The 15,013-nt window shown below is 41.5% G+C and overlaps 1 protein-coding gene across 2 annotated transcripts in view; it reads right to left on the reverse strand.

Annotated features, from left to right (window-relative positions):
- Positions 1-15,013, reverse strand: part of LOC135469303 (homeobox protein Meis1-like) — a 125,041-nt gene that overhangs the window by 84,235 nt on the left and 25,793 nt on the right. For both annotated transcript variants that reach the window (XM_064747922.1, XM_064747923.1), the window contains exons 2-7: positions 10,710-10,823; positions 10,247-10,470; positions 9,518-9,665; positions 8,422-8,472; positions 7,244-7,294; positions 5,655-5,816 (exon numbers count right to left, since the gene is read on the reverse strand). In XM_064747922.1, coding sequence (XP_064603992.1) covers positions 5,655-5,816; positions 7,244-7,294; positions 8,422-8,472; positions 9,518-9,665; positions 10,247-10,470; positions 10,710-10,721 — 648 coding nt within the window. In that variant the 5' untranslated portion in view covers positions 10,722-10,823. The remainder of the gene's footprint in view (positions 1-5,654; positions 5,817-7,243; positions 7,295-8,421; positions 8,473-9,517; positions 9,666-10,246; positions 10,471-10,709; positions 10,824-15,013) is intronic.

Below are 15,013 nucleotides of genomic sequence, written 5' to 3' on the forward strand. Positions count from 1 at the left end.
CGTGAACCTGTGATCATATATCACAATGGGGTCAATTTGTGAAAAAAAATCCCTCTAAAGGGCTGAGCGTCCTTTCCACTTGCGGTAAATTGATGATGTGTCGGTTTGACAGTGTACTCGGTGAAGATGACGAGGCAGTGACAGTTTTTATGTCATACAGGGATGTGTAGCCATATAAGCGGGTTGGAAAAGCCTTCGCTGTTACGTGTTGACACACTGCCGCTAACGATATTTCTAAAACGAAAGTGTTTTTTTTTTTCTCCTTCTTCTTTCAAACAGTCCATTCTACGATCACAAGACAAGTTACAAAACTTTGATCCCTGAATAATACAGAGCACAAAACAGAATACACTGACTTGAATGAACATCGATTTTTCTCTACAACCTCAAATAAGCTGTGCGGTAGAGGAAAAAGCGAGCGACGAAACATACACATATTAACCTTCTCTCATGCTATTTAAAACCCGGAGCTGGCAATCTCTGGAAACCCTCGCCATTTTCCCGTCTGACCACGGCATGGCTACAGGGGAAGAGAAGAGGAGCCCGGGGGTGAGCGGTTTTAGACAGGACAAGACGACCATGAGCGTTGAGCGGCGCGCGAGGAAAGCCAATCCCTTTATCAACAAACAAATTCACTAGGAATAACCATGTGGAAATTAGCCAGTTTGCTGGATGTACTGTTTTATAGAGCTGAAACACAGAGGTCATATTCTACCGCAAAAACATGCCAAAGCCTTTCCATGTTCTATAGGCTATTGACGTCTCTGCCTGCATATGTCTGTAGATACATTGGGATCCACCGCGTACGTTGCTGGGGTATATAAGCCTACATGCATGCGCACTTCATAATATAATATGTTTGTGTCTGACAAATCCAATTATTGCACACTTGTTCCAACATTATGAATCAATTGACGTTTTGACAATAGTACTGTAGAGCATGATGCGGGTTTTCGCGTTTCCCTGTGGTCCATTTCGACAATATAGTGTCGTATGCCTGTACAGCACAACATACAGGCGGTACACTATGTAAGCGAGGAGGACAGACATTCACAGCATTAACACAGCCGATACTATGACCGACAAAGCTAACTGTGAAGCCACAACCGAGAAAAGACGTGCCCCTTGGTGAAGATTCTGTGAAAAATCGGCTTTAAAATGCACGGAAAATAAACCCCGGCGCGTTTTATTCGCCGGTCGTGCCTGATCGTGGCCTATTATACTTGAAGTCCTCGCAACCTAATCGCTAATCGCTACTCTATTTTGTCGGAGGCACTGGAGCCTACTAATGATATTTTCTCAGCAAACTAACCTACAGCTTACATGGTTACGCCGTATTTAGCTAGAGCCGGAGTCGCTCAAACGTTTCTCGGACGTCACAAAAGGCAGTAGGAAAGGCGCTATACCTAAACCCAATGAAAGTGGTTCCAGCCTCAATCAAAGCGGGACCCAGCAGCAAGCCAAGCCACCGGAGAGTCCTTTTCAAAATGATCACATTTGCTGCACGTTATTAGATTTTCGCATTCGTCCAATTGAGGTATTAAACTTCTAACTGCTTAACATCGGGGCAGAATTCTGTTCAAAATGCAACTGAGTTATCCGTGTATAACGTTTCGTTTGAGCGGGTGGTTAACGACTGAGGGCCTTACTGCTGCAAGGTTTGAGGGGGAGGGTAGAGGGGTAGGGTCAGGAGAGAGACCGAAAAGGACAATGGTCCCTGGTGATCAACACAACCGTGTGACGACGACCAGAATGGTCAGCCATCCCGCAGCTGTTTCAATGTCCCAATCAAGTCATAATGCTTCCGCCAAAAATATTTCCCAACAAATAATACGGCGATGAGTGTCGTTGCATCAGCGGTAATTCACCGCAGCAACTGACCAAAGCTGTGACGAGTATCAGATTCGACGACTGCGAGTATTGACTTTAAAGAAGATAAATCAATCGTAAAGATTTCCACTGTTGTAGATCGGTTTCCTAATTAATTTACTTTGCTAGGCGTTACACTGCGCTGGCTGTGTAATTCGTGGTCTGTCGTTAAATCTTATCATTCTCTCCTTGTATACAGGCTCGATCTAAGTGATAGTTTGTCTGCTCGTTACCCTGTTTCCGGACTGACTTCTAGCATTACGTGAGAATTCTCGGGCCACGTTGACAAGGAGCTCTATATACGCTCCCGCCTGTGGATCCGATCACGGGTAAAGTGCGCTGCAGCCCCGTAACGGCACCACGCCGAGCTAAAGTAGGGAAATATGGGAATCAACGCAGATTACCAAATTGACATTCTCGGCCTTCCATCGCAAAACATTTGACTAGCTGGACGTCAAACATTTGGCAGTGACAGTTACAGTGGTTGCTAGTCAAGACCAGACGCAGCCCCCTTTTGAGGAAACCCACCCCCCATGGTGTCCTTATTTCCTTTAGCCGGCATCACTTTCCCCGCAACTCTCGCCGTTATACAAAAGCAAGACCAGAGCTAATTTCGTTCATTGTGGACATGTTCAATATATTCACTTCCGAAAAAAAATTATTTAAACATATTTGGTGGCGTCTTTGACGCAAGTGCTTTGAATTATTCCCTTAACCTTGTGATGCTCAAAGCTAAGGGTCATTTTTTCCTCGTATCTCAAAATTCCTATTGTTTGCAGCAGCAATTAATTCATTAATAACAGCAATCAGGCTTTGAATCAGCTGAAGAACGTTGACTTATTTCTGTCTCCTCTGTCTGTTAATCTTTTAAAGTGTAAATTTACCTTACATGCGCCAACTGCAGATTTATATTATGAGACTATTTAGAACATTCCACTTTCACAGTTTTCTGTTCACGTGACTCTTATGAGCAAGTATTATGCGATGGCCGACTTATCCAAATCTCTTAATTTTTATATCTATGCATTACAGTTTCCTTTTTTCCTCCACGAGTTCACGCGGGGTCGAACAGTATCTAATGGCATAAAAATCCTCAGAATTTTTTACTAGCTCCATTTGCGAGATACCACTGGTACATGCTGTACAAGTGGTTTTCTGTTGGGCTTGACAATAGACAGAGCACATGTGCATAGGGTTTTACGACTTAGCACAATCATCTGCCTCATGATCGCTTTTCACATAAAACTTTTCACTGACATGATAGTCGCCGGGTAATTTATCCCGTCCCCAAACACCGACGCTTTTTGGTGACTACCAAGGTCTAGTCAAGGTGTCATGAAGTCACGCCTCTTGGTCAATGGCTTTAAAATGACCACTGATCGTTAGGGGCTTAATTCCCTCCTGTTCATTTCACAGCTTCCGTGCAGACTTTTGGGTGACCGTATAGGGGCGGGGGGGAGTCGTCGCAAGTCTTGATCAGGCTTTGGTCTGATAGTACATCTAAACCAATCGGCAGAAGGCAAATAAGGTGGATGATTCCGCTCTCTCACGGTAGGGGTCAGTTAACGCCCTGACACACGGCCCCCAGTCACGACTGGATCTCAGCCCCGTCCCCCTCCACCCGAAATGAATACAGCCGTTCATGCGAAAAACCCTTAGCTTAAGGCTATGTCCCGTGCCTTTTGACAGCCGATGCAAAAGACCGGGATTTTCAGGACGGTGGCCAAAAAGAAAGGAATCTATACAAGAGATTTAAAGTCACAAACGTGGTGGATGTCGTTGGACCCCGTCTGCCAAATCTGCAGCCATTTTCACGGACTATTTTCATCCTTGATTATCACAGCAGGGCGGCTACGGGCTGGGGATGAAGTTGACGCCAGATTTACAGATAACAGCCGACTCTTACACAACACAAAGTCGGAAAACACACTCTCTAATTAATTTAACTACGCCTCAAAGCAATTGCTAAACCCCCCATCTATACACTTAACTACTATTTAAAAATGTGTCACCGGCGACGGATTCTCAAATGTCTCTACTGACATATTGTTTACACTTTTGAACTCAACGCAAACTTTTAGAAGCATTAGCCCGTCTGCTCTCTCTCCCAAAACTTGTGCCAAAAATCGCCCCTTGCAAAAAAAAAAAAAAAAAAAAACTACCAACGCGTGTTACAGGAAGCTTCGACATTGCTTAGACAGCATATATAGTGATGACGATGTTTCAAGTTGTACGATATAAGGGGGGCATGGGGACAGACTGAGGGCTGGGTGGGGTTGGGGATTGTAAGCTTGATAGTGGGTTGGTATGTATGGCTAGTCCCTCAGACCCTAATCACCTACAGAGTAAGACAGACTTGGAATGACACAAATTACAGGGTTGCGCGTTCCTTTTAGCAGCCAAGGGACCGTCTATTGTACTAAGGGGACGGAACACGGCGCTTAGAAGAGCTACTTTATACAAAAAGGCAACTCGACCGGGCCTCAGGCTCGAAGAATAGCGTAATTGTCTGCAATACTATTAAATAGAGTGTTTGATAAGAAAGCACCTTCCGTCAATGGACTAGCAAAAACTTTTTTCACAAATTTCTCCTCCAGCCGGCTCTAATACAGCGATTGCATTCAGTGTCGCCTATACTTTCGATACAAAGACGAAGAGAAAAGCCTTGCCCAAAGAGACATCATTATGCCACGTATTAGACCATGAATTTAGGGCGATAGAAAACAGTTTTGTCTGAACAAGTTTTGCTGTTATTAAGCCTTTTTGTCCACTGCCCGATGACCTTATACTATGATGAAAAATGGTTTCTTTAAAAAGCATATCGAATAACAATAACGATTTCACCCTTACACCCCATCTCGTATAACTGACCAGAATTCCTATGATTCCAAATTCAACTTGTCTTTTAGCCGCCACAAATCTATATTTCATAAGAATATACCTGATAAAGCGGAGGACACAGTATCCGATCTCAATAGAGAAGATTTTGTTCTGGGTGTAAGTACAGTGATAACCCTTTAAAATGACTTCTATACAAAGGCCAAAGCTACCCAGAGTATCTTCAGCATTGCATTAGTGTTAGCACAGAACTACTTCCTGAGCGTTCCTCACTAAATCTTCCCCTTGAGAGACACATCCAAGTCCATTTTACAACCCTCAGTCGCCTGTGTCGGCATTACTTTCAATTAAAATAATGTCTTAATGATCAGCCCGTCGCCTTACTATAGTCCTGGAAGAATCCAATGCACTGGCTAGTCGCCAAAGTCTCTTTATCATTTCAAGTCATGCCACGAGATACACACCCACTGTTTCAAAAAAAAATCCTAGAAAAAAATAAATAACGCGAAAAGTTAAAAGCTAAAACCTTCCTTTATACACACTATGTCACGTTTTCTCCGAATATCTTTTTAATTGTGTTTTGTTCTGACTATAATTCCACTGGGCATAAAGTAGCAATATATATATATATATATATATATATATATATATATATATATATATATATATATATATCGCTACTTTGTGGAAGTTCTACATTCACATCAACGTAGAAACTTGTCTTTGTGACCGTCTAGTCTTAACCTTGTCCGTAACTAAAGAGCCTACAGTCCAGCCGCTGTCAATAAAACTGTATAGTTAATTACTGGTGTGCCTTTGACATTTACTATAGTGCACCCACCTCGCGTTGAGCGATGGATTAGACTGCAAAGAAGACTGGACACTATGTTATACAACTATACTGGCCCTAATTGGAATAAAGACAGAGGGGGTGAAGTTGGTCTTACCTGATCGGTGGCATCCGAGGGGTCGGGCGGCGTACCGTCCAGGCTAGTTTTGCCGGGCGTTCCCGTACTCCCTTCCCTGTCATCGATGACTAAATCTATAGGCATTTTGCCTTTCAAACAACTAATATACCGATGGCAGAAATTGTCACACAGTTCGTGCACCTGCAAAAATACAAACATACAACGGTTTGTTAATATCTGCCGGCACCAACCCATGAGAATAACACCATAAGTACAGAAATGTAGACAGAAGGTGAGACAACATTAGAGAAAGCGACATGCCAGTTTCACGCGGTTGGCAGCTCATGAAAGTAACATACGTTCCTACATATTCCGAAACTTCCCATTATGTTCATCGCTGCCAGTTGACATATCGTAAAAAATATTTTATTTTTTCAAAATGTGTGACATGCAAAAGATTTATCTTCATCAATAATTTTTAAAAAGTGATCAAAACCTCTAAATTTGAAACCGTTAAACTCACAAAATTTGACCGCATAAAGGCAAAAATTGTAACATAAAATTATTTGTGCATCTCGGTCAGTATTGGGGTACTATATCCAAAACTATACAGTCTGGTCAAAATTATCTTCTATATGCGACTCATAAGGAATAAATCTGCAATGTTAATCTATGGGTACAATGGTCTGAATGAACATTATACCATATGAATTATATAAGTGTTGAAACTCAATACATCGCGTTATAAAGAATAAGGGACAAATTGCACTAACTTCCACATTTCATTCAGCTCTTGATCTTTCAGCTTTAATTTCGCATTTTCCGCCCGAGTTCACAAAGTTCGAATTGAAGTTCATATCGGGTAGCAGTTATAGCTCAATGAGTACAACCTATGCTATCTGCACCCCTTTTTACAGCTAAGCTCAAAATTGTCCGACTGAAACTCTAACCTACTTTTGAATGGGCCGGCTTAAACGCCTTGGCGCTATTGAATTATTTCTGAGAGTTTTAATATACCATTCTTATATTTTCTAGCAGTCGTCCACACAACGAGGCATCGGGGAAAATTAAGGAGACTTAGAATGAAAAGAAACATCTGCCATATTCTAACTATGGCAAAAGCCAGTTGGCCGCAAAATACGCTTAGCCTGTGAGGAGACCGACAAATTCAATTTAGTTTCGAAATCTAAATTCAACGTTAAAAAAAAACGTTCATTTTGAATCACCTTCAAGTTAAAAATTGAAGCCAAATGCTGTTCTGAATTAAGCTCTGACGAGCAGACAAGGAAAAGAAATACTGCATAAAAATTCGATAAAATCTGGCGTATATAAACTATCTAGCACTTCAGGCATAATGCGGAAAATTGACTTATGTACGCTAAATTAAATGTGGATAAATAAATACAATTTTAACTTAATTCAATTAACATACAACACTATCGCGATATAAAGGGGACTGCAAGATGTTATACTAGCCTATATTTCCGTTTTATTTCAAGTGTAATTAGTTCTTATAAAACATACAGAGTTTCCAAATAAACAGTCATAATGATACCTATAAAAACAATGTTGTCATTTATTTTTTTTTTAAATCAAGATTCGGATTTAAGAAGAACTGATAAACTCACCTTTTCCAATTCCAATAGATGGAACCGTAAGACTTGAATAGCCTGTATCATCTGAAGAGAGAGAAAGGTGGTCTATAAATCAAACATCAGAGCTATTACACAGGCGATCGCTTACACAATATAACACAACGTATGGGGAACATGGCATCCACTCAGCACTCAGTCAAATTATCTCAGACTTCACATGAAACTATCATGTCAGTAGTAATAATATACGTAATTCGCAAAATCAATGAATCTCAATAGAATTCGTAGCAGTTCATCGTTGTTTTTTTTATTTTTTACATTTTTTAAATTATTTATTCAAGGCATTGCGCATGTAATTGTTCATGTGAAAAAATTATGACAAGTGTGCTAGGGACGGAGCGAGGCAGATGCAACCTATCACAGCTCTGGCGCGCTTTTGAAATCATCTCTGTATATCGTGAAAGAAACATTTTGGGCCTCGGCTTTATTCACAAATCAAGAGTTTTTAGTTCTAACACGATTTTCAGAAGTCATCACGTGTACATATATCATAAACCCAAAACAATTGATACTCATGATATTTGTAGATTTAAAATTTCTCACCCAGTTTATATCAGTTAAATATCTCGTGAAAGAAATGATTTTTATCGAAATAAAAATATTTATTAAACAAATGGATGTCTTGGAATTTTTTTTTTGCCTGCCAAGTATTTATGTCAGCATTCTGGGAGTGTGACTGTCGACATCTGAATCCACCTCTAACCTTCAGCAAAATTTATTATGCCAAATCACGATATAGTACAACTGATGCGTTCAAATGCACGTCGCTATTTCCACACATGCAACACTGTTTTCGGTTAAGAATAATGCCTGTCTTAGAAACCTTATAATAAGTAAAACTCCCAGCAATATAAAACTACGCAAACTGGAAATTTCGCTTTTTTTAAGCATTTTAATTTCGGCTCCTTACAGTTAAGTTGCCTTTTCATATCTAACATACCAAAACTACTGTCCAACACATACCCAGTTTCCTATTTCATTTAGTTTAGGATAGAGGCTCTACACTGTGGATTAATTAATGATAACTAACTGGACTTACCCGTAAGAGGCATTATTAACGAGCATTTATATACACAAACGTTTATCACAAACCACTACAGAAATACTTAAAATCAGCCTATAAAAAAAATTGTAAGACATGAACAACATACCAAACTATCCAATTCGTGGTTAGCCGAAAATAAAGGCTTGTCCGATCGTGCCTGAGGGAAGAAAAATATCAAACAGGAAAAAAAAAGTGGTCTTGCTCGAACATTTATAGATTTCGTAGAATATTATTTTTCTTGCTTGAGTTCTGGCACCAAAAACTAATTACTGGTGTCAAGAAAACCCGGCTTTTTCCAGTATTTCTTCCAGTGCCCGTTTTACGTGCGTGCTCCCCGTTATAATTTCATAAAGAAAACCTGAATCAGCCCGACGTCCCTAATACAGGCTGGGCTAAATGTCTCCCAGAGCGAACATTCAGGGGAAAGATGTGGCTTCCGAAAGAGAGTCGGCAGAATTTTCTATCCGGGCTGTTTTTCTCCCCATAGGTTCTTCCTCAATGCCATTGTCGATTTTATGACTTGTGTCATTATGGCCGCATGAGCTATTAGATTAGCGTGTCGTTAAAGGCGGACAATGCAAAGTAATAATTACATAAGTAACTGGTCTAATCTAGCGGCTGTCTCAAACACCTCGGCGAAATGGCTCTAATGTACAGAGAATACAGAGCACGGATAAGGACCGGCCAGTAATTTCGTCCAGTTCTGCCAGGCTGCTTAGGGCTCTAATCCAGTTAGACACGAAGCAAGGGGATTGTCACCGTCAAATTAAACGCTTGCTGTTTTCCTATAATTGACACTGACCTACAGCGTTATATCTATTGTTACAGCCAATAAAATTAAAACCCAGTGGCATCATTTCAAAAAATTCAGAGAAAATATATATCGAATTATATTATTATTTTCAGCAATATTTTTCGATGGTAAAATATTTATTTATTTGTTTTTTAATTTCAAAATACAACTACAAGGAAAATTTTCAATGGATCCTAGAAATGTGTGTCCCTAAAACAGACCGTGGATCTCCTTTTGGTATGATACATGACCAGCCCGGAAACAATGTTAAGTATTCAGCCCAAACGGAGGTCAGTTATGACTGATAAACGACCATACCAAGATAATGATATATAGGCCATAAAACTTGCAGAGATAAATAAATATATATATATTATGTAGCGTAGTGAAAACAAGCGTTAACACATACTAGTACTTGCTTGGAAAAAACGGCTATGTCTTCATTGAAAGATTCAGACGAACAAACGTCTCCCCCGGCCACACCCGGCTCCCGTGGGGTGCATGTCGCCAATTCACATTTCTCAAATATTAAAGCTAGAAGCGGAAACAGTGGGTGCCTGTGGATAGAGAAAGAGAAGGGAGAAATATTTACGAACATGGCGGCCATATTGGTCTCGGTTAGATTCATGCACGCTATATTGAGGCGACTGACGGCTGTAAGAGACCCGGGACCATAACATTGCCCGGGGAATGGACGGCCTGTGACGGGCGGGGGAACGGCATGAGAAGCCACAGCCGTTCTCCTCGCTCATCCCGAGGCAGACAAAATTAGAATTACAGGTCTGCCGAATAAATAAACAACATATATAGATAAGTCGATTACACAACCGTCAAATCTCGTTAAATGTTCTGTGTTTTAAATTACGCTTTAACATGGGAAAGGACCAACATTCAACTGCCACGTGAGACTACAACCCTGTAGTGGTAAAGGCCGATTTGTACACGACCGTTTGTGGAGAAGGGACAAGGGCCGACAGCGACACATCATCGGGACATTTACACACGATAACCCTTTATAAAGTATGTATATAAAGGCCGTGTGTGTACATGTGTATGTATGTAGGTAGGTAGGTAGGTAGGTACGGGTACCGGTATACAGATAGATTCATATGTGGTGTTTGCGTGTATGACGACTCACCCGTAAACTGAGTCCTTATCCCTTTTTAGCTGGCTGTCCTGTGATGAGGAATTCATAACTGCCGGCATATTGCTCGGGGACGTATAAGGCGGGTACTGATGGATACTAGAATGGTTTAGGGTGCTATGTCCCAAGCCCGGGTGGCTAGCTACACTACCCCGGTGAGGGTCGTACATCCCCGTGTGATTGTCCATACTCCCGTAGTGAGGGAGGTCATTCTCATACTGCAACAGAACAAGTATACCAGTCATTCATTCCACACGGCTTACAGTGCTATATTACCAACAACAACTCCCCCTTCATCATTTCTCTGTAAATATTATTGATGGTAAAAGACACGAACAGCCATAAATTTGGGTCTGAACAAGAGGATTGTCTTGCCTTCCAGTCTGTCCCCGCCGGCCGATGCTACCCCAGCCCCGTGGGGTGACGGGATTGTAGAAATATGTGAAGAGAAACTTACCCGTTGAGCCATGGACCCTCACGTAAGACAGGCTCCGGCCGCCTCCAATTGCGTAAGTTTTTGTTGCTGTGCCCTGCTGCGTACGTGCACTTGGTATAAACAAACCCCCTGTCCCTGTCAAAGAAGTAGAAAAACTGTCAAACGGGGTAAAACCTCCATCTAGCCTGCCGTCATCACAAGCTCAGTTTAACAAGTAAGCTGTCGGTGCTCATGGCTCCTTCCACTAAATCTGTCAATCACCAGTCCGTTACTATAGAACGCTATAACAAATGACCTGTCAAACTGGGCCGGCCGCGGGCGATCTGACTTCCAACCAGCGGGGGCCTTCAAGTGCCCTGATCCATTCGGATTGTGCCGTAATCAGTTTTTCAAAACAGGGATTCCCAGAGCAAAACGATACAAGTTTACAGCATCGAAAAAATTCCTCGGCTGCGCACAAGTGAAGATATACCCTCCTATTCATACATCATTTCCAATAAGCTCGACAAATTATGCATGCGTGTAGAGAGGCTGGGCCAAGGCTTTGATGGAGCGACTTAACCCAAGCCTCTCGTTTTTCATGAAGACGAATCAGAGCCTGTCATCGGGCTGGGGTCTCGTAACGGGACAAATCATACATCTGACCCCCAGACGAGAACTTCTGAACAATATTAGCAGAAGGTGGTGTTTATAAAGACAGAGTCAGAGAGAAATATTTTACTTAAAGGTGGGACGACTCTTTTTAAAACTGAACGGTGTACGTTTTGGCCCTTTCCAAAGCAACGCATCATCTGGTGTCTGACATCTACTTAACTTTGATAGCCCGGTCCCTGTAGCGGGGGAATAGTTCCCAGGAAAACCCGCGTGACAAGGAAAATATGTTGGTACTTCTAAAACCATCATGCTAATGTTTTCAACCCCTAGGGGTACAACGAACTCGGAAGTATGTCTTGAGCACTTCAAACGTATCTCGCCGAAGTACTGTTTATCTAGATTGCTGGGCATAATAGTTTTCCGACTTCCTTGCACATTTCGGGGATCAGACCCCCTCTTTAGGTTACTGACGATAATATCGCGGACTTGATACTCCCTGTACACGATAGATGTATGGGGAAGGGAGTCGAGTGGAAAATAAACTAGGCGCCTTGGACTTATAACGTTACTGGTTTGCCCGGAGAGATAAGACTTTCAGAGGCCACATGGCATGGAATGCTATTGCCTGCTAATTCCTTCCCCGGAATTAGGCGTAAACTTTCAGTGGAGAGTTTTCAAAAAAAAAACAAAATGCAGAAAAGAAATTACCATAGACTAAAAAGGTCGAGGTGTTGAAAACGCTGACCGTCAGTCAGACGTGCAGGTACGACCTCGCTACTCCCATGTGTTCGCTGTCAGAAACTATCCAACTACCAGTCAATGCATCCGAGTATAAGCCTATATGGAGTGGGTGTCTGTGCAGATCGTCAAAACCTCCAAAATACTTGATCTCTGACGCTGTAATGTCTCCTCAAAAAGCAGATAAACGATTAAGCTATCGTGGCTATTTCGTATCGCGAACCCTTCAGCTCCTGTTCGCACCATTGCCCATGAATAAACTGCGGTTTCGAAATGGAATCGTCCGACCTCCCCTAGCCCCGCCACCGCAATAGATCATACTCTCAGCTAATCAGGTTTAAAGCAGCGAGCTGGGTCGGACATATTAATGAGATAGCGCGCAAATTCAAGTCACCTTAAGGGGGTTTAAGAAGCAAAATCCTCCCCTGAAGCGACATTTTCCACTGATTGTAGTCACTGGTCCTACAAAACTCCCTCATGCGTCCAGAGAGGTTAGAGGTTTTAAATAAAATCAAATGTTTAGGCCGCTTCGAATAGACAACTTAACCAATTTTACCACTGAAAAGAAACGGCGCCCCGTTCTTAGAATATAGGGCCATACATACACCCATCCTCTTGAGAAGACATCGTGGCGTTCAGGCTTGCTTAAAAAGGACAGGAACAAGGCGTTTAGCGGGTAAATAGTGGACTTAATGTGGTTAAAAATCAGTAGTACAAATAATAGCCACCTATGAAAACTGCACTTAACGTTATAAGACGATACAGTTTGTTCATCGGGTGTGCAGATAACTGCAACAGTACAGTAAATTGTTGTACTACAGTTTTGTTGTGTTTGTGCCTAGTTAGAGTTATACAGATGCTTATCAGCCTGTTTTGTGAATTAAAAATATACACATTGTACAAATAACCTTTATATATTTATAGAAATCTTTGTATATGCCGACAAGATCTTATACAGGCGTGCCATGATGTGAGAGGAAATGCCGAACGTTGTTTCAGAACGCCAACGATTTTTTTTTTTTTTACGTATTTTAATTTTAAAACTAAACGATGGTTAAAACACACATCATAGCAAAACAGTTTATCGGAATATAAAATCTGCATGTAATTTCGCATGGCTACAAGGGTAGGATATGTCGCCAATGCTCTATGGAAAACGCCATCCAGTTATATACCATTCATAATACTGGTTGTATTTAATATTTTCATCAATTACATGTATAAACAGAATCGGGCTATATTTACATGAATGGAACTCACGTGTATCATCACCACTAAACAAGAGGAAAAGAGAACTACAGATTCCTATCAACACGCTGATTATTATGTACTTATGAAATATTTACTGAGAAAACGTCAATGACGCACTCTTCACGTGTGTTCTTCACGCGCAGTCTTTACATGCAATGTTATCACCCACTCTTAGCATGCATTGTTCTCACACACTCTTCACATGCAATCTTCTCACGCACTCTTCACATGTATTTAAATATCCACACAAATACCGACGACTAGCAAAAGTACAATTTGGGAGATACAAAAACACTAGGAATCAGGTGAAGCATATTTGCCGATTATCAAATAAAAGAACATTAACAAAATATAGAAGATAATAACCTAGCTAATATAATAACATAACACAGAATTCTCCACACGAAAATAAACCCAGTTATTTCTTTCTCTCATTTTAAAATATAGCTTTAGTATAATATGCTTTAACAACGTGCTATCGCTTAAAATGTATAATAAATTCACTCAGTATCAACGTCCATTACGAAATATCAGCCACACGGACTAAGTTAGCTGGAACGGTTACTTTCTGAAGACCCAGTTTATCCTAAGTCGTCTGCAAGCATTCATTTATCGTTTCGGCTTTATAGGAGTTGCTTTCAACTCAGCTAACATATTTTGGCCGGTATTAAGATTAAACCGGACTTTTCAGCCCTAGATAAGCGATAGAAAATTGTTTTTCTCTAGGCGACTTTTGACATGGACATTTCCCGCTTGTCGAAGAGACCCAAAATGAAGTTCTGGTGATTTTTATCAAGACAAAGTGCCGAGTGGAGAGTAAAAGGCCGGCGTTAAGTGGGAAGACAATGGGGGGAGTGGGGGAAGTAGTCGTGCCGATCGTATTTGGCTGGAAGGGACCTACAAGTGCGGCTTCTTCTGCAGCGGCGGCAAGAAACTGACGATCCGCAAGAGTCGCAACCCGTGTGTACCAGACAAGACAACTGGAAATCAGCCAGTTTCTTCTATATTCGGTCGTTTTTCAGGGCTTTATCTCTGTGAGTTTCCAAGCTCTCGCAACGGACGGACGTCACCCTCAGGCCAGACGTGTGTCTTTTCCGCTAGCATCCTTGGGAAGTCAGGGAGATGCCGGGTCGCCCGAAGCAAACGACACAAAGCAGTCACTCTGGCCGATAATGCTTCTATAGTGTTCGGCGTATGCTTAATTATACTCTAATCTACCCACCAAGGCCTTCTTTAAACGCCACGTTGTTTATATTAACGCAAAACGCGCTCTGCTTCATTGCCTAAGTTTTTCCGGGAGAGAATCAAAATTACTCACTCTAACAAACGTCTCGGTAAATCGGTCTCTGTCACAATTGTTTTCAAGAAATCCCCGAGTTATTAAAATAAAACTGTGCCAAAAACACGAATTACCGTAACCGATCCCCAACACAAGCAAATCCCCTCAACTGTTTACGGGTTGGATTGAAATCGCCTGGCATGCGGCAGATAGTAAACTACCAATAGCGTATAAATGAGATATATTTATATGTATGTATACACACACAACCGAAGACAACTGTACACTTTGCGGATACAAAAAGTGATGAATGAACAAATCGCACGGTATAACATCTATAACACCATATAGGGCCTGTACACAGTATTAGAAATAAAACAACAGTTAGACCGAAGTCTGTTGTGGGAAGAAATCAGCGAGAAGCTCAGTCGACACAGGCGGTCGTTTAATATCAATACTGGAG

The sequence above is a fragment of the Liolophura sinensis genome, chromosome 6 (genome assembly GCF_032854445.1).
Source record: "Liolophura sinensis isolate JHLJ2023 chromosome 6, CUHK_Ljap_v2, whole genome shotgun sequence".
Taxonomy (NCBI): domain Eukaryota; kingdom Metazoa; phylum Mollusca; class Polyplacophora; order Chitonida; family Chitonidae; genus Liolophura; species Liolophura sinensis.